Here is a 24,406-nt window from a genome sequence, read left to right on the forward strand (position 1 = left end):
CACATATAAATGTTGTATATATTTTGGTCTTTACGGCAGCACCACTAAATAGAAAGGCATGTTCTGGGTGTGCCCCCAATTCCCATTTTTTTAAACTTTAAACTGTAATGTCAATTTATACTGGCTGTGAACTGATATGCAGATCGTGCTTTATGCATATATTGTTTCTTCTTCATCGTATGCTATATATAATTGTAAAGCTAGAATCAAAAGGGTTATTTACTGAAGGAAGAATTAAAAGTGAATTTCAAATTTAAGGCCACAGTTGCTGCACAGGGCTATTAACCCAAGTGAGAATTCAAAGTAAGTACAGTACATAGTTACCGTATTTTTCGCTCCATAAGACGCACCTCACCATAAGACGCACCTAGTTTTTAGAGGAAGAAACCCAGAAAAAAAATATTCTGAACAAACTGTCCCATAGTGTTTCTTACTATGGGACAGTTTGTACAGAATATTTTTTTTCTCCCCTGTCCCATAGTGTCCCCCCCTCCCATAGTCTTCTCCTCTCTCCCATAGTCTACACTCACCCCCTCCCCATAGTCTTCATCCACCCCCTCCCCATAGTCTTCATCCCCCCATCCCCATAGTCTTCATCCACCCCCTCCCCATAGACCTTATCTCCCCCCCTCCCCATAGTCTTCATCCACCCCCTCCCCATAGACTTCATCCACCACCTCCCCATAGACTTCATCCACCCCCATAGACTTCATCCCCCCCATAGACTTCATCCCCCCCATAGACTTCATCCCCCCATAGACTTCATCCCCCCCATAGACTTCACCCCCCCCATAGACTTCATCCCCCCCATAGACTTCATCCCCCCCATAGACTTCATCCCCCCCATAGACTTCATCCCCCCCCCATAGACTTCATCCCCCCCCCCATAGACTTCATCCCCCCCCTTACTGTCCCCCTCCCCTTGTCCCATAATTACTTACCTGTCTTGTAGCGTTGGCCGGCAGCACAGGGCGCACCGCGGTAGTGGAACTTGAATTTCATGTTCCGGTTTCCGGCGGGACTGAAAGGAAGTGCGCACTCAGCTTGTGCACACTTCCTTTCAGTCCTGCCGGAAACCGGAACATGAAATTCAAGTTCCACTACCGCGGTGCGCCCTGTGCTGCCGGCCAACGCTGCAAGACAGGTAAGTAAAGCTTCATATTCGCTCCATAAGACGCACAGACATTTCCCCTCACTTTTGAGGGGGAAAAAAGTGTGTCTTATGGAGCGAAAAATACGGGTAATTTTACATGTAAGGTCAAAATAATTAAACAGCTATACTTTCCATTTGACCACAGTCCTTAAAATTCACCTTGAATTCTCACTTCAGTGAATAACCCTGTGAGTATTACATTTAGAATGCAGACCACCATCCACGCTCTCAGTTTGTGCTGTCTCTTTAATTTACTTGATTAAAACAGCAGTGAAGGGAGGGAGGTGGGTGTGTGAAGTCGTTTTCCTGATTGGCTCTTAGCATATATATCACCTGACCTGTTCAGGACTCTGAGCAGTCAGAGTATACTATCAGTAGTGCTAGTCAAGTGTACTGTGTGTTGGTCTGAATTAACCATGATGATCCTGGGGTATTGGGAAGTCAGAGGAGTGAGTGAGCCTGCGCATGCTGGTAATGGCGGCTGTGTGTGACCAGGACATATACTGATTGCTTGCTTTTACTTTTTGCAGCTGGTTCATTCTATCCGCCTCCTGCTGGAGTACACTGAGACCCCATTTGAAGACAAGCACTATGTGGTGGGAGATGGTGAGTGTCTGGGCACAGGAAGAACTAGGGCAGGTTTGGAGGGGTGCAGAGTTAATGCATGCCTGTCTATGTCTGGGGGGAATGCTAGCTGTGAAGGGAGGGGTGATGTCATTCATTGTGTCTATGGTTACATATTTTCTTGCATTCTATAAAAAGCTTTTCGATGTCCCTGTTGTCTGCACACTTGAAATGTAAGGAACATGGTGTTTGTGCCATTTTTCATCCAGCCCTTTTAATAAACTTTATTTTGATACTGGTCTGTTTGGTGTTTTACAGACTAATTTTGTTTTAAATGGTTTTTATTTTTGTGAACGTTGCGTATAGTCAAGTACTTTACATTTATGACAATTTGAATGTGTTTGCTGCGCAGAGGCTTAGCTCAGATGTGGAAAAGCGTTGTACAACGGTAAGCCGTCCAGTGCAACAGGTCAAATCAACAGTTGCAATATAGCGGTAACAAAGTGAACTCTGTACAGTTAACATTCATATGTTGGCTGGTAACAATGCTGTGAAAGTTAGTAGTAGAAGCTCTTTGAGCATAGGTTGAACGAGGCATGTGTTTTCTCAGCCCCATCTAGTGGGCAACACAGGCAGAGTCAGGTACTTGTATTAAGAAACTTGCAATTGTATAAGAATCATATAGGTGATAATTATATAAACAAAATGAGAAACTTTTGTCTTGTGTGTGTCTGTGTGTGTGCCTTAATCATACGTAGCATAGTTGTCATAGAGTTTGGTTCCGATTCCAGTATCTGGGTGTCTATGTGTGTCCAAGTCAGGGCGTTTTCGTGGGTGTGTGGGTCTGGGATTTGGGAAAGGGGATGGGTTGAAAAACATAGCAGAGTGGGGAGGCAAGGTATGTAGGGGGGGGCTAGAAGAGATAGTGGCATCAAGGCGGGTGGGCATCTCTGCCGCCCTGCCTATCTGTACCCCCATTCTCCGCCCCAGACCGCCCCGCCCCGTCAGCACCACCGGTGGCCGTCTCTCCTCGGGTCCTTGTATCCTCCTCCCTAAATTCTGGTGTAGTCAAAAGGGATACGAAGTCATCTGAGGCGACATATTTCATCCAGTAGAACCACCTCTTCGTGTATTTTTCCTTTGCCGCTGCTGTGGTTGCCTTCTCCGTAGTTTCGGTGATCACTCGTCCCACCATTACCCAGAATGGTCTAATGAGAGTGCAGTCCCACCAGAGGTGTAAGAACGTCCGGGTCTCTCTTCCACATCTCCAGCATGCGTCCGATTTTGAGCTGTCTCTGGTGTGAAGGTCCGCTGGAGTGACGTACCACCTCGTGAATAGTTTATATGAGGTTTCCTGGAGCCTCGCTGAGCCGGGAGTCTTCTGGATGAGTGTAATTATTTTATCCCAGTCTGCATCTGTGAGTGGCTCCTCAAGGTCCTCTTCCCATCTCCGAATGCATGGCGGTGCCAGGAGGTACCGTCCGGTTGCCAGCGAGGTGTATATTTGAGAGATCGCCCTGGGGGGCGGTGTGTCCGTTCTGCATAGGGATTCGAACTCCGTACATCCCCGTATAAGGCTCGGTTGTTGGGGGATCGAGCGTGTGTAGCGCCGTATTTGTTCACGCGCTATAGTGTGTAATAGGGTATGTCTTTGGTCCGGAAAAAGGGTGGTTATTGGGTGTATTGCGCCCGTAGATGTGAGCACATCTACTATCCGAGACAGCGCGTTGTTGAGCCCTGATTGCAGGGTTGGGCCCATGTCTCCTGCTGTGAAATCTGGGTTACCTCTGAGGGGAAGTAGGGGACTCGGGTCCGTCGTAAGATAGAATTTGGGGCCTTTTTGGTGCCAGATCCTGAGTGGTCTTCACAAATGGGTTCACGTGTTGTACGCGTCGGCTAGCTTCCTTAGTGAGCCAGGGTAGGTACAGACTGATTTTGGACTTTCAATATCACCCTAAAAAAAATATTCTGTTTATATAATGCTCTGCATCACTACATGTAAGGGAGACCGCTCTATGTATTTGGAAGGTGGCTTTCTCTTATTCTTAGAGGGACACTATATACACCAGAACCACTACATCTTAATGTAGTGCAGGGATAGGCAACCGTATAGTAGTACTGTGCCAAAACAAAATCTTGAAGTCGCTTTGAGTGCCTGTTCATTTAAATTGAGGTGTGTATGTTACCATATTCTGCATGTTATTTATGGATGCTGCAGTTGCTTTGTAACACATTTGTGTGTATGTGGGCTGTTTATATTGTATACGTTCATGAGTAGTTTGTGGTATTGTGGATTATACTTATGAATGTGAGCTGCTTGTGGAAGTGTGTGTATGATATGTCACATTGTGTGTATGTGTCAGGCTGCTTGTGGGGCTATGTGTGTGTAGGCAGATTATCAGTAGAGTTGTGTGTGTGTGGGGGGGGGGGGGCAATTTGTATGTGGGGGAGGTTTATTCTGCGGCTCTGTGTGTATCTAGCGGTGTGGGTGGCTTCCCTGGGGTCCAGTAGGAACTGGGCTGGCCAGGTATAGTTCAAGGTCAGGAGCTGAGATTATTTTTGGCATCTATATAGCACCTATTCCGCAGTGCTTTACATTTTTATAAAAGAGGAAAATCTAACAATAAATGAGACAATTGGAACAATAGGGTTGATGAGGGCCACACTTAAACAAGCTTACATCCTTGGCAGGCTAAATCTTAGACAATCAGTCCTGCCCTGAGAAACAAACACGTGCTTTTTATATGTCCATATCTGCATTCTTCATCAGCTGAAGAGAGAGAGAGAGAGAGAGAGAGAGAGAGAGAGATGGGCCTGAAGTTGTAGCAGGGGCTGTGTACCTTTAAAAGGGACTCCCCTTCCCTACATTACCTGATGGGTTCCAGATGTGCTGCTGAAGTTACTTCCGGGTTTCCAGCGTGTAAGCCTCTTCACTACTGATACAGCGTGTGCCAGCTCTAATCGTGAGTTTACAGACGGGTACTATTTTACACCGTCTGTATCATACCGGAGAATCAGGGTCCCTGGCTCCGTTATACATGCATTCTGGATATACTACAGGCCACCCACGGACTCATGTGTCATGGGGGTCTGCGGTATTCCTTGCTAAAAAGGCTGCTCCCGCGCTTGTATGTACGTAGTGGGGAATTTCGATGCAGCATAATACATAAACTAACCCCATTCAACCCCCAATACAGACAGAGAGCTTAGTATGAATGAAACAGGCCACAGCATTTATTATAACCTAAAATAAATTACTGCATAACACATCCATAACTTTATTTATTAATTCTCTTCCTTTTTCTGTAACCAAAAGACGTTAGACATAAATAAGCATAAATTAACATCTATGCATATATAACTCAAGTCAACACTTGGTGTTATACAGTGACCCAACCGTCCTTGCCAATAAACATACATTGTTCCTAATTTCCACTTCCTCTCACCTCCCCCCTCGTCATAAAATCATATCCTTCCAATGCCCCCCATCAGCCGACCTTATCCACGCTCGATGGGCACGACACCCCAGGTAACCTTTGTAGCAGGGGAGGTTGAGACCTGCAAACATACTGAACTCACTCCATCCTTAAACATAACCCCTCAAACTTAATTGGCAAGGACATACCCCCGCCACAAGACCCGCTGTTTTACCCCTAAAATCAGCGGGGAACCCCACCAAAACCACCCATGGCCTGTTCCACTGCTTCCTGTAGGGTGAGATTAAAAAGGTTGAGCCAGACCTCCGTTAGGTGTACACCATAAGCCCCGAAAAAAATTGACCACCTCTCGCTCAAAAACCCTATGGCGGACCAGGATCCCCCGAACCCCCGAAACAAACAGTGAAACCCGCCTGTTTAACTTGCGGCGGCAACACTCCATGGTACTCTGGCTCCGGGCGCCCCGCCAATAGTTACGGGCAAGCGCACGTTTGGGAACAAAACCAAAATTCGGGCTAAGTCCTGCTTCACCGCCGAAATCAAATCCCAAATGGGCACCGAACCAAGATCATTCCCCCCCAGGTGGATCACCAGGACCCAGGAGATGGGACAGCTGCACCACCTCATACTCCTTATACCGAGCCATCGAACCTCTACTCCGAAGGGCGTGAAACCCAACCGCTCGCCTCCAGGCCGAACTGCCGCATGCTGACCAGCCCAGTAAACATATGAGTGTCCGATGATCCAAATACTGGGGGGAACCGAATCTGCGGAAAAAATTACGTCAGTAAACCAGCCGGGCGAACATAAAAAACATAAAGTCTCGATTCCCACCTCCCAATTCTCTGAACCACCTGCGCCAGCATGCCAAGTCTAGAGGCCTCGGTAGCCGCCCCAATATGGAATGAATGGCCCCCGAACTCCCTGCTATCTATTCCCATGGCTTCCAGCCCCAAGTGAAACACTCTAATAAACTGGAAGTGGGAAAGGAAACGACCATTCACCTGTACCAGGAGGGGAAGCGCGGGAGAAGGGCGCAAGGCACAATACTCCCCAAAGGACAAAACAGGACAAAAGCCGGAACCCGGCACGACCCCCAATCGGACCCATTTTGCCCTCCAAGACATCAGTCTTAGAACCCTGTGCAACGCCTCACACAGATTAGTTAGGAGAGTGCCTGACACAGGACGCCTCAAGTCTTGTGAAGACACCCTGCCCCGCTTTAAACCTTTCAGGGCCTGGCGTACTATAAACGCTTTGGTAGCGTCTTCCCAGCCCTGCAACTTGAACAGGAAGCTGAGCCCCGCCAATGGCGCAGAAATGGCCGGGGGGAGCAACCCCGCAGCCTCCCAGTCCCCCAGGAGAAGAACCAGACCCTGCAGGCGAGTGGTCGAGTCCCGGAAACCCCCGTGGGACATCTCCCACCTGTCCCATTCCCTCCAAACCTTGTACTAGCGGTCCCATGTGGCCGCAGAGCCCGACCCACGGACCAACTCCATTAGTCTGTCAGACCCAATGACCACATCTCTGTCAGGCATGAGACACCCTCCAATTTGGCTTGCGAAGCCACTGCCCGAAGACAGCCAAGTCAGCCCGCAAGGGCCACGTAAGGCGGATACAGTGTTGCGGGCGAACGACCCCAGATGTCGCTGCCGCCAAGCGCCTTTTAAAGATACGCCCCATAGGCAATATGCGACAGGTAAAATTTAATTTCCCCAGCAGAGATTGCAGGCATCATAGACGGATCTTACGCTGCCCCATGGCCCGTGACACCGCTAGGCGCAGGTCCAGGACCTTGTCTTGGGGCAACCGACATTCCCCTTTCCAAATGTTTTCCCCGTCTCCTGCTTCAAGTGCAAGCCCAGAGGGCCAGACCAGCACATGTAAGCAGCGCCCCGCGCCATGTCCGAAACCCCTGCCTCGAGACAAGCGTTGCCAGAGGCGGAGCCAACACTGGCCACTGCGGGCACAGGGGAACTCAGGGCATGGGCCCAGAAGGGGGTGAAGACTGACCAGTAGGGGGGAGCTGGGCAGGGGACCAAACCGACCGAAGCTGACCATCAATAGAAGTGACCCCACTAACTGCCACCCTCCGCTCCCACTGATCTAAAACCCATGAAGACCCTGAGAGGAACCCCCCCCAGCCCGGAACCCAAAGCGCTAAAAGGGCGGATGGAGTAGGAGAAGCCTGGCGACCGGAGCCCGCCGGGTAGGCCGTGCCACCCGTGTGGCAGCAGCAGGCCTCAATGCAGTAGGCCGTGTGCGCGGCAGGAGAAGGCCGGGGCATCAGGCCTTGCTGGAGTGGTCCTGGCGATGCCTCGGGCCCGGGCTCCCACTTATCAACAGGGTCCGAGGAGTGTTGTCTGGGGAAAGTCTGGCGGTGGGAACGCCGGCCCGTGCCAGCAGGGGAGACCACAGGGGGTGCTCCAGGGGGAGGTAGGCCGCGGGGGGGGGGGGGGAGCCCACACCGGTAGCCATACCTCCAGTAATGTGCCCAAATTGCTCCCTCAGTTGCTGGCCACCATCCAGTGCTACAGCAGCCCTGAGGGACGCCAGGATCGCCTCAATATCCATCCCTCAAGCTGTGAAACTACAGGCCCAGGCAAACAGGAGCAGGGGACAAGAAGCTAAGCTGTTTACTGGCCCGAATCCCAAGTGCCACTGAGGTAAGACCTCCCCCACACTAACTTACATAGAACCTAACCCCACCGACGCATATATCCCCACACTCCTATATGTGCCCTTGTCCGCTTAGCTGCGCTATCTCCCCAGGGCCTTAACAGTGAGTACAGACGGGTACACTAGTACACAGTCTGTATCCTATATGGGGATCACACAACCAGCTGGGGTCTGCAGCATGGCTCGATACCCTCCTCCCCTCCCCCTCACCACCCCCCATGGTATCACCAAGGGCATGGAGAGTACCCACAGGCCAACTCCCCCCACCCCCTATCAACAGGGGCATGGAGGGGTGTCACATACCGGCTTCCCCGGGTCTTCTCCTCCTTCCCCCTCCTCTGTGTCATGTGGCAAGTACGTTATAACTTTAATTTGCATCAGTTAAAAAAAAAAAAAAAAAAGCACCCTGCTTTTTCAAAACAGTCCAGAGTTTTCACACCTGATACCATCCCACATGTTGTCTTATATGGTTCATAATTTACATCACACATATACATAGATCCAGTGTTTTAAGTGTATTTAAGGATCAGTTTTGTTTTGAACATCTTCAGTGGTATTTAGAGCATAATCATGCAATACTGTCTCGTTACTCAATACTCTGCCATTTAAGTTTCAAACTTTTCATTGCGGCCCACTCATTAAGACCCCACGGACTTAACAGGGGCACGGAGGGTAATGTTATCCCTGGAGGGTATAGCCGCATAATACGCCAACACCTCCCTAAGGGCATGCCGCGGCCGGCACGGTCACTATGTCTCCCAGGGGTTGGTTTTGGCTGGCGGCCACACGATGCCATAGCGGCCATCCTACACAGAAGGTGGCAGTCTAACTCTTGCCATAAGTACGGGCTCACCCACGCGCTACCTGCCTCGTCAGGCCGACAGAGTCCTAAACAAGCACGGTGCCACGCTCATCACTCCGTGCCACCACGAGGCCACGTTACAATGATGCATAATAATCTTGACAGTAGCACAACAGTCCAACACAGGGACCTACAGTTATGTTAAAGATGGTTAATTATATTATGTAGTGCATGAATTATTGATGATATTCATATTATAGTAAGCTAACACAGTACTATTGATAATTGTAGAGAGTTGTTCCTCTGCTCCATGTTGCGTTGCTGTTAGCTATTACTCTAATTTAATTAGCCCTTTGCATAACAAGCTCCCACGTAATTTAAACATCGGGGAACCCCCTCCCTTCTTTAGCTGGAGAGCTAACCCTATTGGTTGGGTCATGGGGAACCCATTTTCCTGGGCATACAGATTGACTCAGTAGCCACGGAAGCAGCCTACCGCAGGACAAAATCAACGATACCCGACATGACGTAGACCACTACTTACGTGTAGACTCATGTAACAGGAACGAACTGCAGTCACTGAGGCTCTTTAAATTTCGCCAGGCGTATCCCCCTTGACCAGCAAGCCACTGCAGATCTACACAAGTGGAACATGTTTCTCGCATGTTGGAATAGGAATGCATGTTCCTCCCTCAGGTATTCCTCCCTCAGGTATCTGAAGACCTCCCCCACCATTTGGACTGACGCAGCAGCATACACTGGGTTTGCGGCTATTTTCAGGAACAATGGCTCTGGGGTAGGTGGCCGCAGAAAATAAGACAGATTGAGGGATTCTACAAGAACTCTGCACTCTTCACGGTATACCACATAGTAGCTACAGCAGTGACATGGGGCCATTCATGGGCAGGGAGACCGGGGCAATGGTTCTCTGATAATTAGGCAATTTGCCGCGTCATAAACAAAGACCAGTCTTCCTCCCTGATCATGAAATGTATCAGGAGACTGACGCGGTTGGCAGCCTGTCACCCGTTTTCTGGTATGCTATCTTGTACCAGGCAATTTTGACACGGCTGCTGACCAGTTATCTCGTCTGCGATTTCAGTCATTCAGTAGGTCCCTGGCGACAGCCTCACAATAGCTACTCCCCGGCTCCAAGATCTAATCATGGATTACTAGACGTGCTGCGTCTTAGCAAACTGGCGTTATCAAATACACGCATATCGCATATAACAGGGTTTTGTTTTGTATAACAGGTTCATGACAGATCACCGCCTGGCCAACTGGTTTGACACCACAACCTTGGTGGCTTTCAACACTTTTTGCCACCTCAAACTGAAGCTGTCACATAACACCATTAAAGTCATACCTCACTATCATCCAACACCACATGTTTTCAACTTTCCCCAACAACCCAGGCCTCCTCACATCCTACCCCATCAAAACCATTCTTAAAGGGATATCCAAAACGATCCAACTCCACAACATAGGTTGCATATGTACATACATCTGTTCAAGCGCATATCAGGCTTACTGGATACGGCACCCGAACCACATTTAAACTCCGTTATCAAAACAGCCATGTACTTGGATTTCTACGGCTTTCTCAGACCACTAGAGTTCACTGTCACAGGGCAACACGTTAGTAAAAATTACCTTCGCACCTCATACCTTAACAAGTAACAAGACCATTACGTTCGGAGCTTAACCACAACTAAGACTAGTCAGATGGGTCAAATCGTGCTTCTCCATTACTACCCCACCTATAATTCATGGTACCCGGGAAAGTGTTTGACGCATACCTACTTTCACTACCCACTCACGCCTCACTTCCCTCTCCTGTCCCCTCACAGGGCAACCTCAAAATTCTTCTAAAGCCTCAACCTTCTAAATTCATGATAGACATACGACTATTATGGACACGACTCGGCTTGAACGCCAACACTTATTCAGGGCACTCATTCCGGATAGGGGCGGCATCCACTACCTCAAGCCAAAACATTCCGGTACAGGTGATCAAAACCTTAGGCCACTGGAAGTCATAGGCCTATGCCGTTTTTATACCTCAATCAAAACAGTGTATAAGGAAAGCATTTAAGATATCCTCATAGATAGGTTGGTATGATGTCATGTGGTTTCGTAATAAATATCTTTGGAGCTAGATTGGTATTCCTTTTGCCCACCTATTTACAGGCCTATCACATACGTCGGTATCGGCACACCTCAACCGACTTTGCTTATTAAAGGTAGATGACCTAATCTTTATTTCATATCCATTACTGAAATGGCCCCGAACACAAATATATATATTCGGGTAATATAAAAATACATAACACTGAAGTGTGCATTATGGGAAAATCACTTCCTGTGCACCTGGACTTATTTTCAGAACCCCTCAATAGTGTTTGTCCTCCCACCCCGATGATACCTGCTTCACCCTTACATGTATTTTATATAATTATCCAAAACTTTTTTTTTTAGACCATCTTTTTCTTATTGAAATATTTTTAATTTTCAACGAAACCTACAGAAGTGATAGAAAACAGTAATATAGGAACATCAGACTTTGTTACGTTAACAGTGCAACCTTCCCATGCATTTTAAATTAAAGCCTTAAAGTGACAATTTTTTCCCCTGTATCACGGGTGCTACTTTTTTTTTTTTTTGTGGTCTCCCATAGTTGAGTAACCCTAACCTTGTGTGTGTGTGTGCAGTTGCTTAGCAAAGTTTTTACGTTGGTATCCATATCTAGGGTGGGGTCAGCAATGCTAAGTCTGGCAATGTGTAGCTGGAGTAACATCGCTCCCCTATGGCTAGTCATCTTCTCCCTTTATAAGGTGTGTGTGTGTGTGTGTGTGTGTGTGTGTGTGTGTGATAATTTGCAAGACTGTCGGTGCTCTGTTATGGCATGTTTGAGATTTTTTTTTATGATGTACTGGGAATTAATGAAATATATTAAAAATAATAGTGGCCTTTCTGCCTGAACAACGTTAGTTGACGTGTGTTTGTGTGTGTGTGTGTGTGTGTTGTGTGTTTTTTGTTGTTGTTTTTTTTATAAATATGGTGATACGGTTAACAGGCTGTATTTAAAAAAAAATAAAATAAATAATAATAATTAAAAAATAATAATAATATATACTGTGACGGTAGTCACCATCACTGTGGATGGAAGACGGACACTATGGGTGGGCTCTCAAATTCCTTTTGTGTTTTGTCACATTGTGCCTATTATTTGTGCAGGGTATGTTGAATGTATTGCTGGTCCGTGCATCTCCCCCACCCCCTTTTTCCTGTCCTATTGTTTCATTCTGTCCCTCCTCAATCTTCCATCAGCCCTTGCTATTGTTTGACCCCACCCTTCCTTGTACTATAGTAGTCTATGTAACCTATTGTATGTAAATTAGGCTGTTGGGGGCTTAAACTATGTGTGCTGTATTCATTAAAGAGTTGCTGTTTAACCTTCACCATGTGTCGTCTGGTGTTTGGTCCAGGGTGGAAAATGCCTCGGCGTCTGGGTCTGAAGTGTTTCAGGGTCCCTGATAGCTACAAGGAAGCAGACTTGGCGGAGGTACTTGGTCAGAGTACTGGAGCTCCGTTACACATACACACATTTTTTTCTTTTTTTCTTTAGGATTGCTCTGATTGTTTTTTGGGGGGGGGAGGGGGGGAGGGGATGTCTAAGCACTTTCACTAGCTGCAGCCCTGTATTGCACTGTGAATGTGTTATTTTGTACTCTAAGGGAGGTACATGCAGGTTACATTTTCAGTTTCTGCACTAAGCTCCATTTAGCTGGCTCCAAACTAATTTTGTGAGGGATTTACACTGGAATGTTCCAGTGTGACCATGTCTTTGTAGTTTTCTTCAATCACCCTGTGTATAATTCTGTTGGGGAGCAGAACTAATTGTGCTATTAGCATGTTGCCAGGATTCTTCTCCGTGTGTATTATGGCAGCTAGAGACAGATTAGTCTAAATTTGTAATGGAAGCCAATGCAGAACTCTTATGCCAGGTTGTTAAAGGGACACTCCACTTCCCGAACGAATCCTAGATGCCAGGCTGCCATGGTGATCAGGAATTTTAGTCTGGGATTTGTGAGCCTGTTGCTGCCAAGGTGGGCGGTGGCCTGCTGACTGCACATTCTGTAGGCAGGCGGCAGGGGACCTGTGATCTCCCTACTCTGCTCCCTCGCGCACCACTTGGTGATGCCAGAGATGGAATATTAAGCCTACAGATCAGATAAGTGAGAGATGGGGTGGATCCACCTACAGATCAGGTAAGTGAGGGATGGGGGAGACAGCCTACAGGATGGGCCAGCAAGGAGCAGGAAGACAAAGTAAGAGAAGGAACAGAAATTACCTCTTGTGCTCCTTTCTGCCCCTCCCAGCTAAAGTAGGAGAAGGAGCACAAAGGAACAGAAATGAGCACGAAGGGTCAGCAAGAAGCAGGACGGTAAAGCAGCACAAAGGTATAGTAGAAGGATCAGAAAGGGTTAGCAAGGAAAGGGCAGCAACGAGCAGGAAGGGACAGGAGGAGCACAAAGGTAAAGTAGGAGAAGGAACAGAAATTAGCAGGAAGGGTCTGCATTGAGAAGGAAGGGGCAGCAAGGAGCGCAAAGGTAAAGTAGGAGAAGAAGCAGAAAGGGTCAGCAAGGAGTAGGAAAAGACAGAAGGAGCACAAAAGTAAAGTAGGAAAAGGAGCAGAAAGAAACCGGAAGTGACAACAAAGAGCAGAAAGGGGCAGAAGGAGCACAACGGTAAAGGAGTAGAAGGGGCAGAAAGGGGCAGGAAGGGACAGGAGTAGCACAAAGGTAAAGGAGAAGGAACAGGAAGGGACATCAAGGAGCAGAAAGCGTAAGCAATGAGTTTAAAGAGGCAGAAGGAGCACAAAGGTAAAGTAGGATAATGAGCAGGAAGGGTCTGCAAGGAGCAGAAAGGGATCAGAAAGAGAAAGGAGCAGAAGGGCGTAAAAGAAGCAGAAAGGTGAAGGAGCCAAGGAGGAAAGAAGACTGCGTCAAATAAAGGAGATTGGAGCAGGAAGGACAAGTGAAGTGAACCATCCACTTTATTCTGGACACCACATCATAAAGCTTTGGTACCTGGGCCTGGCAGGAAACTATCTCCCCAGGTAAAAAAAAAAAAAATATCAGTGTTAATATGTTCACAGAAGGAAGCACAGAGTGCCGCTGGGTAGGGGTGTTGCTTATTGGCTAGAGTGGTCATCTGGCACTCTAAGCCAATCAGTAGCTCCCCATTCATACAAAAAGTAAAGCATTTTAATGAACCGTGAAGTAGCGGTTGGCTTAGACTGTCAACTGACCCCTCTAGCCAATCATTGGCACCCATGCCTGACTTCAATCTGCACTTCCTGACACTCCGTTTCAGAAGCCGAATACCACCGAGCGATCTGGAGCTGGAGGAAGCCTTTGGGGTTAAACCATTTGAGAACTATTTAACCCCTTAAAGGAAACAGAACCCGGGGGCTTCCTGGCACTATAGTATTTTAATTTAGATGAAGATGATATGGTGACCAGAATGTTCCTTTAATTTGCTTAAAGGAACACTATAGTGTCAGGAATACAAACATGTATTCCTGACACCATAGTTGTGAAAACGCTGTTCACCCTGGCTTTATGTGATAATGACTATGCCCCTTCCCTTTCATGACACTGTCAAAAAGGGTAAAACAAGAATATTGACCGATACAAACCCCAACACGTGGAGAATGCTGCATCTGTTTTTGTGTTGGAAATCAATCTTTACACGGTAGACCTCTATGGCTAAGGATTGAGCTAGTAAAGTGGATAAAACAGAGTAGGTTCTAATTCATGATAGAAATTAGCCAGGATAAAATGGAGAATAATAGATAAGATAGGACAGATGCGTGAGCAGCTTAGTTAAACATACCACCTGGCAGAAACCAAGATCAGGTATCTATGATGTTATTAAGATAGTCATGAGTGCCAAACTTAATAACTTATGCACGGTAGATCAACAGGGGGGTATCGGTAAGTGTACTTGCAGAGGCTCTAGTTAAGCAGCCTGGGTAATTGCCACAATTCTAGCGGCCTGGGTAATTGCCACAATGCTAGAATTCCGTTCCCAGAGCCCACATCATTCTATACCATGTAAAGGTGGAAGTCCTGCTTCTGAGGGGAAGCTTTTGGCACCAGAGCCAAAGGAAGGCTGAGGCATCCACAGATATTTGCCAGTGAAGAAGTAAAGTGCAATAATTTGGCACAGCAGTGCCCCACTGCAGATCCACAGATCCTTCAAATTCTGGTATCTGGGTCGGGGGCTCCAGAAAGTCCTGCTCCTCGAAGTTGTGATCAGCAGGTAGGGATATCCCCCTGGTCATAAGCAAATATTCCCACGTGTCAGAAAAGCTTCTGCAATGTAAGCTGAGAATCTAAATTAGCGGTATTTGCCAAAGCTTAGAGAGCTACACCAAGATTCGGCTGTCCATGTTGGAAGTCCGGCCTCGACCGGTAAACGTAAACTTACACTTTAATGACTATTGCAGTAGCACTAAAAAACAGATTTTTAACACGTTTCAAGCACCATAAGTACTACAACCCAGTTATGGTGCAAGCTGCCTGCCGCCATTTCCTGTGGAGCTGGAAGTTCTGCAAGGTGCTTTAATTAGCTCTACTGAGCTAAGCCAGCTAATTGTCTGAGCATGTCAGACCTCTGTTATTTAAATATGCATAACGATTTGGGAGAGTGTACTTTTTATTTATTTTTTCTTCCATGTATTTGGAATAAAATATTTTGAATATTGTAATACTTGCTGCTGTCCTAGAGCATAAAGCACAGAATGGCTTGGCTCAATGCAGTCGTTTTCATGGACACTGAGTAAGATGACAAGTATACTCCAAGTTTGACTACTTACCCTGGGAAGCTGCCAGGTATTCCTGATACCATAACCACTGCAACAGGCTTAGCATGTTCCTTATGCTTGATAGTTTTATGATCCCCTTAGGACTTTTTGTTTATTTATGGTTTTAAAAACACTCCACTCCAAAGCCTGGTTTGTAACTCCAATGAAGTTATCAATTCTGATTTTTGTCCAATGAAAAGTGTCCCAGATAATCATTGAGGGCATATGGAGCATTTACCAATCGGATCTCTATGAGAAGCATTAACCGTGCTTGGTATCACTATGCTGATGCTAAATGTGAAGACCTTCAAAAATGGTACTTCTTTTTAAGGGGGAAGTGGCAGCAGTGACATTCTAGTAGTAACTAAAGTGTTTTCAGCCAAAAGTAAGAACTGCCATTGACGACGAAAAGGGACAGCATTTATGCACCAAAACTGCTACACCTTGACATTAGAGCTTAAAGTGTTCCTTAGCTACTTAAAAGGGTTTTGCATTGCTCTATAATTCTACATATACTCTGCATTTTTGTTTGTTTATTTTCCTTGTACTTCCTTAGCTCCCACTTATGACCGCAGTCATTGGCTTGATGAAAAGGAGAAGCTTGGATTGGATTTTCCTAATGTAAGTGACTCTTTAGCTCTGTTAAATATATCAACGCAGTGGATTTTAGCTTGGAAAAATGTTTTTCCCTTCAGATTAGAGGCAGTACTTAACAACAGCGATTTCTAATCTGAAGGGAAAAAACAGACCGTCAATCCCCAAAACTTTTTTAAGTAACTCCCCCAATTCCATCCGTCCTAACAATTGACACTTACCCCAAACAGCCCCAGTTCTTTGCCTGCCTTCGGCAGAGGAGGGTCGCAGGTTTTTCCCCAGGAGCAAGGTGAGAGGGCTGAGGCTCGGGAGGCTCTGCTCCTTTTTTTTTTGGATGTCCTCCAGGGGTAAGCAAGCCAGACGTCTTTATCCCCCTGTTATCCCCCCAGACGTCTTTATTCCCCTCAGTCTATACCGTGCCGAGTGCCGGGCAGATGATGGGCGCATGCGTGCACTAGCTGGGAGGTCCTGGCGGTGGAACGCATGTACATGTTGCGATGCGTTCCACCGTGGAATTGCGGCGCGCATGCACAATGCAATTTCAAATTTAGGCGCCAAAATTGGTTTCCAGGACTTAGAGAGGCTATTTAACTAGCAGCAACTAACTGTTTGCCAGGTGCACTCAGAATCTGTTGCAAGCGTGTTCTCACCTGCCCTCCAACACACAGGCCATTTAAGGTAATACTTTGTTGCTTTTATCTTAAGCGATTCTAGCCTGAATTATGGAGTTTTGATTTTGTTCAGCTTTTCTTTCTCTTTTTTTTTTTTCTAATCCTGAGACTGCAGAGAGAGCTTCAGAGTGAGGGAAATGTTCTGCGAAATCCAAACATTTAAGCTGCGCTGCATGTTCCCAACCCATGCTAGATGGATATAAGTAAACATGTGCAATTCGTTTCGGTCCAAATGTGAATTCTGAAATTTGTCTGAAAGACCAATTTAGGTCTTTCAGCCTTTTGGTAGATAACGCACTAATACCGTGGGAATTAGGGAGTTATCTACTAAGCGGCTGCAAAAGAAGTCCCGAAGTTCCGAATTGCGAAGGTCCCGAATTTCGGAATGCCGAACTGAACCGAAAATTTTCCCCATGCACATGCCTAGATACAAGCGCAAAATTTGTTCCAATTGTACTAGGCTTCTGAGGAAGCAAAGAAAACGTAAATGTCTACATTCCTAAATTGGTTCCAGCAAAGTCTGCAACAAACATTTGTTGAAATGCAGACTGCAGCCGTTCAGTCTGCTCAGGCCTCTGCTTCCCAGGATTCTACAGGCCTAGATCCTGGGAATTGTCTGACGTAAACTCTGCTTCTTCTATGTCAGAATCAAGAAATGAGGATTCTAGTGATTCTTCTGAGGAAGAATTTTCTTTTACAGAGGAATCTATTGGTAAAAGAAGTACAGTGCCTGATGGGTGATAAGGAACACTTCAGGAGCAAAGGAAATAAATCTAAAGCTTTTCCATTTCATCCACAATTAAAGGATTTGATTCTAAGGGAATGGAAATTCCCAGGAAGAAAGCCTTTTAAATCTAAACATTTTAAAGCTCTCTTTGCCATCAATGAGGATCATGAGTGCCTCCTGGATCCTTTACCTTCATTAGACGTGCCTATAACGCAGCTGGGAAAGAAAACCACGTTACCTATAGGGGATTCAAGTGTCTTAAAAGACGCCATGGATAAACGTATTGATTCTTCCTTAAAGAAACTTTTTTTTTTTTTTCAGCATCTCAATTCAAAGCACTGATTGCAGGTACCTCAGTGGCAAAGGCACAGAAACATTGGCTGGAAGAATTAGAAAAGATTTATGCGGGTGAATCCAAAGAAGATCCAGTCAAGTTGTTGCAAAATATCAAGATGGCATCTAACTTTCTAGTTGATTCCTCTTCAGAAAGTCTGAAGATCTCAGCTAAGACAATGGGTTTATCCACAGTGGCAAGAAGAGCAATTTGGCTAAGTGTCATGGCGTTACTTGCACTACCTGTCTCTTCCGGGTTGACGGACTGTAGCCACACCCCCCTCTGACGAGGTCTCATTGCGCTACATAATGCGACCGCGCCAGGCAACAGACGCTGGATTAATGAACAGCGTACCGCGGAATCATACCGGCTGCAACTTTTCTCTTCAAACTTACCTGTGTACCGAACCGGACTCGTAAACGACTAACCTCCTTCTCCTTCCTCGACCACGGCTAGCACTTGACTCCTCTCGACCTCTCTCCACGGAACCTCTCCGGAAGGCACTCTGGAACCAACTTCAACTCCTCTGGAAGCTAAGTTACCTCGCTGTATTATACGAACTTTCCCTGACTACTGAGCTCAAGCTCAGCCTGCTCACACATGCTCCTATCGTTATAGGAGTAATTCCTAATTATTTACCTTTCTACCTCCATATGAGATGTTTTCTATCAATTAAGCTAAAACGAATCTCTGCAAGTTAAAGCTACATTGCTTCCTTCATATTATTGCTTCAATTCAATTGTATAAATTAATCTAAGAATCCACTCAACAACTTGAACCATTTAAAGATACAGTACCTGTGTTTATTCAATCAAGATTATTAAAGACACAGTATCAGTTAACTCCCTGGTGAACTGTCATCTCTTTATTTTCTCAACTCCTCACATTCACATCTAATTAATCAGAAATCTGCAGTTGAGCTCCTTCAAACTCTATGTGAACGTGACAGATTAATCCAGCCTTGTAATGGATCCAGCAGATTTCGATTCAAAATTGACGATGCTGAATCAAAGAGTCGATACACTTGCTCAAGGCATGCAAGATCTACAGGTTACAAATGAACGGATTCTTACTTATGTCAGAGACTTACAAACCCACACTCCTCATGTTGTTATGCACTCAGCCAGTGATCCTGCTGTCTGTAATCCGGAGAAGTTTTCTGGAGATAGATCAAAATATAGGGAGTTCCTAAACTCCTGCAAACTATTGATTGCTCTAAAACCCCGATCTTATCCCACCGAAAGATCTAAGGTTTGTTCAATTATCTCCTTCCTAAGAGGTGAACCTATGGCCTGGGCCCACTCTTTCTTGGAAAATGATGATCCCATCTTAGACTCATTGGACGAGTTCTTTGAAGCTATGTCTCTCCTTTACGAAGATCCTAATAAACAGTCTACAGCTGATTTAACCATCCGAACCCTCCAGCAAAAGCATAGACCTGTTGAGGATTACATAGCTGAGTTCAAGAGATGGGCAATAGAAACTCAATGGAACGATATAACCCTGCGCAACCAATTTCGAATTGGATTATCCGAAGGAGTAAAAGATGAACTTTCTCGAACTGAACTCCCTGCTACATTAAACGCTCTTATTCAACTATCTATCAGTATTGACAGACGGCTTAGGGAAAGAAAGGCTGAAAGAGCTCTCTCAGGTTCATCAATTAGGAAACCAGCTGCTCCTCCAAAACCAGCTGAAAAACCTTCATTGCCTAACGAACCTATGGAAATTGGCACTATAAGAGGTCCTCTCACACTAGAAGAAAAATCTAGAAGACGACTACTTAACCTTTGTATGTACTATGCCTCACAAGACCACTTAATCCCGGACTGCCCTCTATTGAAAAGACCACGGAGTGGTAAGCATGCTCATACCACTTCTATACTGAGTGCACTCCCTCCTAAATCATCCACTCAATTTTTCTCCATTTCTCTCATATTACAGTGGGACAAAGAAAGAATAACGACTGAAGCCATCGTTGACTCTGGGGCTAATAGAGTGTTCATCGATTCATCCTTTGTAATCAAAAATAAAATTCCTTGTGTCCGTAAAAGCACTTCTGTCTCTGTCAGAGTAATTGATGGCTCCCTCATAGCCTCGGGTCCTATCACAAAAGAAACTATTCCTATACGAACAACTTCACTTAACACTCATACCGAATACCTCATTTTCGATGTTATCTCTTCTCCAGTTTATCCGGTCATCCTAGGGATCAATTGGCTAAGGGACCACAACCCTCAAATTACCTGGTCTCCCTTTTCTCTCGCTTTTAACTCTGTACTGTAAGGAAACGTGCTTACAACATATTCCACTCCGCCAAACTATCGAAGAACCATCTATACCTTCTTGCTATTCAGAATTCTCTGATGTATTCAGTAAAAAGGAAGCTGAGACACTTCCACCTCATCGTCCCTACGACTGCCCTATCGACCTCATACCTGGTGCCCCCATACCTTTTGGGCACATATACCCTCTCTCTGAATCAGAATAAAAAATCCTCAAGGAATACTTGGAGGAAAACCTCCGTAAGGGGTTCATTAGACCTTCCAGCTCACCTGCGGCCTCCAGTATGTTTTTTGTGAGGAATAAGGACCAGACCATCTGTCCCATCATTGATTACAGAGCTTTAAATAAGATAACAGTCAAAAATCGCTATCCTCTTCCCCTGATAAACGAGCTAAGTGAAAGGTTAAAAACAGCCACTATCTATACTAAGCTTGACCTCCGTGGGGCATACAATCTCGTTAGAATCAAAGCCAACGATGAATGGAAAACTGCCTTCAGAACTAGATATGGTCTCTACGAGTATCTTGTGATGCCTTTTGGCCTCTGCAATGCCCCTGCCACCTTTCAACATTTCATAAATGACATCTTCAGGGATCTTCTGGACGTCTGTGTTATCATTTACTTAGATGACATTCTTATATACTCTCCAATACACCTGAAGAACACAAAAAACACGTGAGATGGGTGTTATCCAGACTGCGAACTCATAAATTATACGCTAAACCAGAAAAATGTCTCTTTAATGTCAACGAAATAACCTTCTTAGGTTACGTTATCACTCCTCATTCAATTGGAATGGATAACTCAAAAATCAGTTGTATCCTCAACTGGCCCATTCCTTCTAACGTAAAAGAATTACAACGGTTCTTGGGCTTTGCTAACTTCTACAGGAAATTCATTAAAAATTACTCTGATGTAACTCATTCACTTAATTCACTTAACAGCAAAAAACATGCTTTCAATTGGAATGAAAAGGCCCAAAAGGCTTTCGATGAATTGAAAAGAAGGTTTACAACTGCTCCTATCCTTCAACTCCCTGATCCCACATGTCTATATGTCCTTGAAACAGATGCTTCAGAAACTGCTCTCGGAGCTGTCCTTTCCCAACACAAAACTCCTCAAGATCCTCTTCACCCTGTTGCCTTCTTTTCCCGTTCCATGTCTCCGGCTGAAAAGAATTACCCTATAGGAGAAAAAGAATTATTAAGCATAAAATTAGCTTTAGAAAACTGGAGACATCTTCTAGAAGGAACCCAAACTCCTATAATAGTTTATACTGACCATAAAAACCTTGAATATCTTCACTCCAACAAAACTCTGTCTGCGAGACAAGTAAGATGGAACCTCTTCTTCTCCCGGTTTAATTTTCAAATCGTTTTTAGACCTGGGGCAAGGAACAAAAAGGCGGGTGCCCTCTCCAGAATTCATCAAGAACCTGAAGTAGAAAACCCCCATACAGTCATCGGAATTGTCACATCCCTAATAGATGACATAAAAGGTCTTCATCCAGATGCTCTTGACCTTCCTAAATCAACTAAATTATCACTGAAGGACGGTCTCTATTATTTTCATGATAGAATTTACATTCCTCCCCTGTTTAGGAATAAAATACTTGAATTCATTCATGACTCTCCTCTGGCAGGTCATCCAGGTATTAAAAAGACCCTCGAATTATCCAAAAGATATTATTGGTGGCCGCGTCAGGACAGCACCATCGAATCCTACGTGAAAAACTGTTCAACCTGTCAAAGATCCAAATCTGACCATCATCAACCCTTTGGTCAGTTGATGAACCTACCAGTTCCAGAGAGACCTTGGCAATCCATCTCTATGGATTTCCTGGTGGAACTTCCCCCTTCTCAACACCATTCTACCATTTTAGTAGTAGTAGACCGATTCACAAAGATGTCCCATTTCATTCCTTTGAAGAAATTACCCTCATCATCAGAACTTTCAAAAACATTTCTCGATAACATTGTGAAACTTCATGGACTCCCAGATGAAATCATATCGGACCGCGGAACCCAGTTTACCTCCAAATTCTGGAATGCATTATGTACTTCCCTTCGTATCCAACGTAAACTATCTTCCGCTTATCATCCTCAAACCAACGGGCAGACTGAACAAGTTAATCAATGCCTGGAACAGTATTTACGTTGTTATTGTTCCCACCTACAGGATGATTGGATAACGTGGTTACCGAAGGCCGAATTTGCTTATAACAACTCAGTTCATACAAGTAGCAAAATGACTCCATTCTTCTCCAATTACGGATTTCATCCCTCCTCATTTCCTTCTCAAATCATTCCTTCATCTAACCCCACTGTCTCGGATCAAATCTCTCATATGTCCTCCTTATTTCAACAATTACATGAAAATCTTGAAGTGGCATCTTCTAACCAGAAGAAGTTTTATGATGCTAAGAGACAACCTTCCCCTTCTTACAAAGTTGGCGATTTTGTCTGGCTCTCCTCAAAGAACATCTCCACCAACCGTCCCTCGAAGAAGTTGAGTTCCCTGTTTCTTGGCCCTTTTCAAATAACGTCTATCATAAACTCTAATGTTGTGAAATTGAAGCTTCCACCTACTTTTAAGCTTCACCCCGTCTTTCATGTGTCCTTGCTCAAGCCCTATCATCCTGATCCTTTTCAAAGAAATGTAATCACTTCTCCTGATCCTATCTTGGTACATGGTACTGAGGAATACGAGGTCCACAAAATTCTTGATTCAAGGATCCATCGTGGCTCTCTACAGTATCTCGTTAGATGGAAGGGTTATGGAGTTGATGAAGATTCATGGGAAGATTCCTCTGAGATTCATGCTGATAGGCTGCGTACAGCTTTCCACAAACGTTATCCATCCAAACCACGTGGATAGCACCCGGTGGGTGCTCGTTACAGGGGGGATACTGTCATGGCCGTTACTTGCACTGCCTGTCTCTTCCAGGTTGACGGACTGTAGCCACACCCCCCTCTGACGCGGTCTCATTGCGCTACATAATGCAACCGCGCCAGGCAACAGACGCTGGATTAATGAACAGCGTACCGCGGAATCATACCGGCTGCAACTTTTCTCTTCAAACTTACCTGTGTACCGAACCGGACTCGTAAACGACTAACCTCCTTCTCCTTCCTCGACCACGGCTAGCACTTGACTCCTCTCGACCTCTCTCCACGGAACCTCTCCGGAAGGCACTCTGGAACCAACTTCAACTCCTCTGGAAGCTAAGTTACCTCGCTGTATTATACAAACTTTCCCTGACTACTGAGCTCAAGCTCAGCCTGCTCACACATGCTCCTATCGTTATAGGAGTAATTCCTAATTATTTACCTTTCTACCTCCATATGAGATGTTTTCTATCAGTTAAGCTAAAACGAATCTCTGCAAGTTAAAGCTACATTGCTTCCTTCATATTATTGCTTCAATTCAATTGTATAAATTAATCTAAGAATCCACTCAACAACTTGAACCATTTAAAGATACAGTACCTGTGTTTATTCAATCAAGATTATTAAAGACACAGTATCAGTTAACTCCCTGGTGAACTGTCATCTCTTTATTTTCTCAACTCCTCACATTCACATCTAATTAATCAGAAATCTGCAGTTGAGCTCTGTAGCTTTAACTTGCAGAGATTCGTTTTAGCTTAATTGATAGAAAACATCTCATATGGAGGTAGAAAGGTAAATAATTAGGAATTACTCCTATAACGATAGGAGCATGTGTGAGCAGGCTGAGCTTGAGCTCAGTAGTCAGGGAAAGTTCGTATAATACAGCGAGGTAACTTAGCTTCCAGTTGAGCTCCTTCAAACTCTATGTGAACGTGACACTAAGAAACTGGCCGGCTGACTCAGCATCCAAAAATTATTTGTGTGACCTTCCATTTGAACGAGGCAGACTTTTTGGTTCTAAATTGGATGATATTTTGAAACAAATGAAGGATGGTAAAAAGGCTTTACCTGAAGATTAACAGGAAGCATAATTGGAATAAAATATTTTTTTTTAGAGTCCAATCTGCTTACAGGGGATCCTTTCAGAAGAATACTTACAGAGGTCAACAAATGAAGGTGTTTGATTACAGGAGAAAAGAGAAGTTCTTTGATAAAAGGAATATAAATTTATGACGCCATTCCTATTGGAGAAAGACTCACTCATTTCCTGGATTTCTGGCAGAAAACTACCTCGGATCACTGGGTTCTTTCAGTAATAAGGAAGGGTTTCTATCTGGATGTATCAGAGATCCCAAAAATAAAATTCTTATGCTCTACAGTCCACTCGTCGGCGA

General features: G+C 45.2%; 1 protein-coding gene across 1 annotated transcript in view; it reads left to right on the forward strand.

Annotated features, from left to right (window-relative positions):
• Positions 1 to 1,469: 1,469 nt before the first annotated feature.
• The window catches only part of LOC134590053 (glutathione S-transferase Mu 2-like), a 28,561-nt gene continuing 5,624 nt past the window's right edge, over positions 1,470 to 24,406 (forward strand). Inside the window, exons 1-3 of the mRNA XM_063444375.1 lie at positions 1,470 to 1,602; positions 1,684 to 1,759; positions 16,066 to 16,130. Coding sequence (XP_063300445.1) covers positions 1,570 to 1,602; positions 1,684 to 1,759; positions 16,066 to 16,130 — 174 coding nt within the window. The 5' untranslated portion in view covers positions 1,470 to 1,569. The remainder of the gene's footprint in view (positions 1,603 to 1,683; positions 1,760 to 16,065; positions 16,131 to 24,406) is intronic.

This window comes from Pelobates fuscus, chromosome 1 (assembly GCF_036172605.1).
Source record: "Pelobates fuscus isolate aPelFus1 chromosome 1, aPelFus1.pri, whole genome shotgun sequence".
Taxonomy (NCBI): domain Eukaryota; kingdom Metazoa; phylum Chordata; class Amphibia; order Anura; family Pelobatidae; genus Pelobates; species Pelobates fuscus.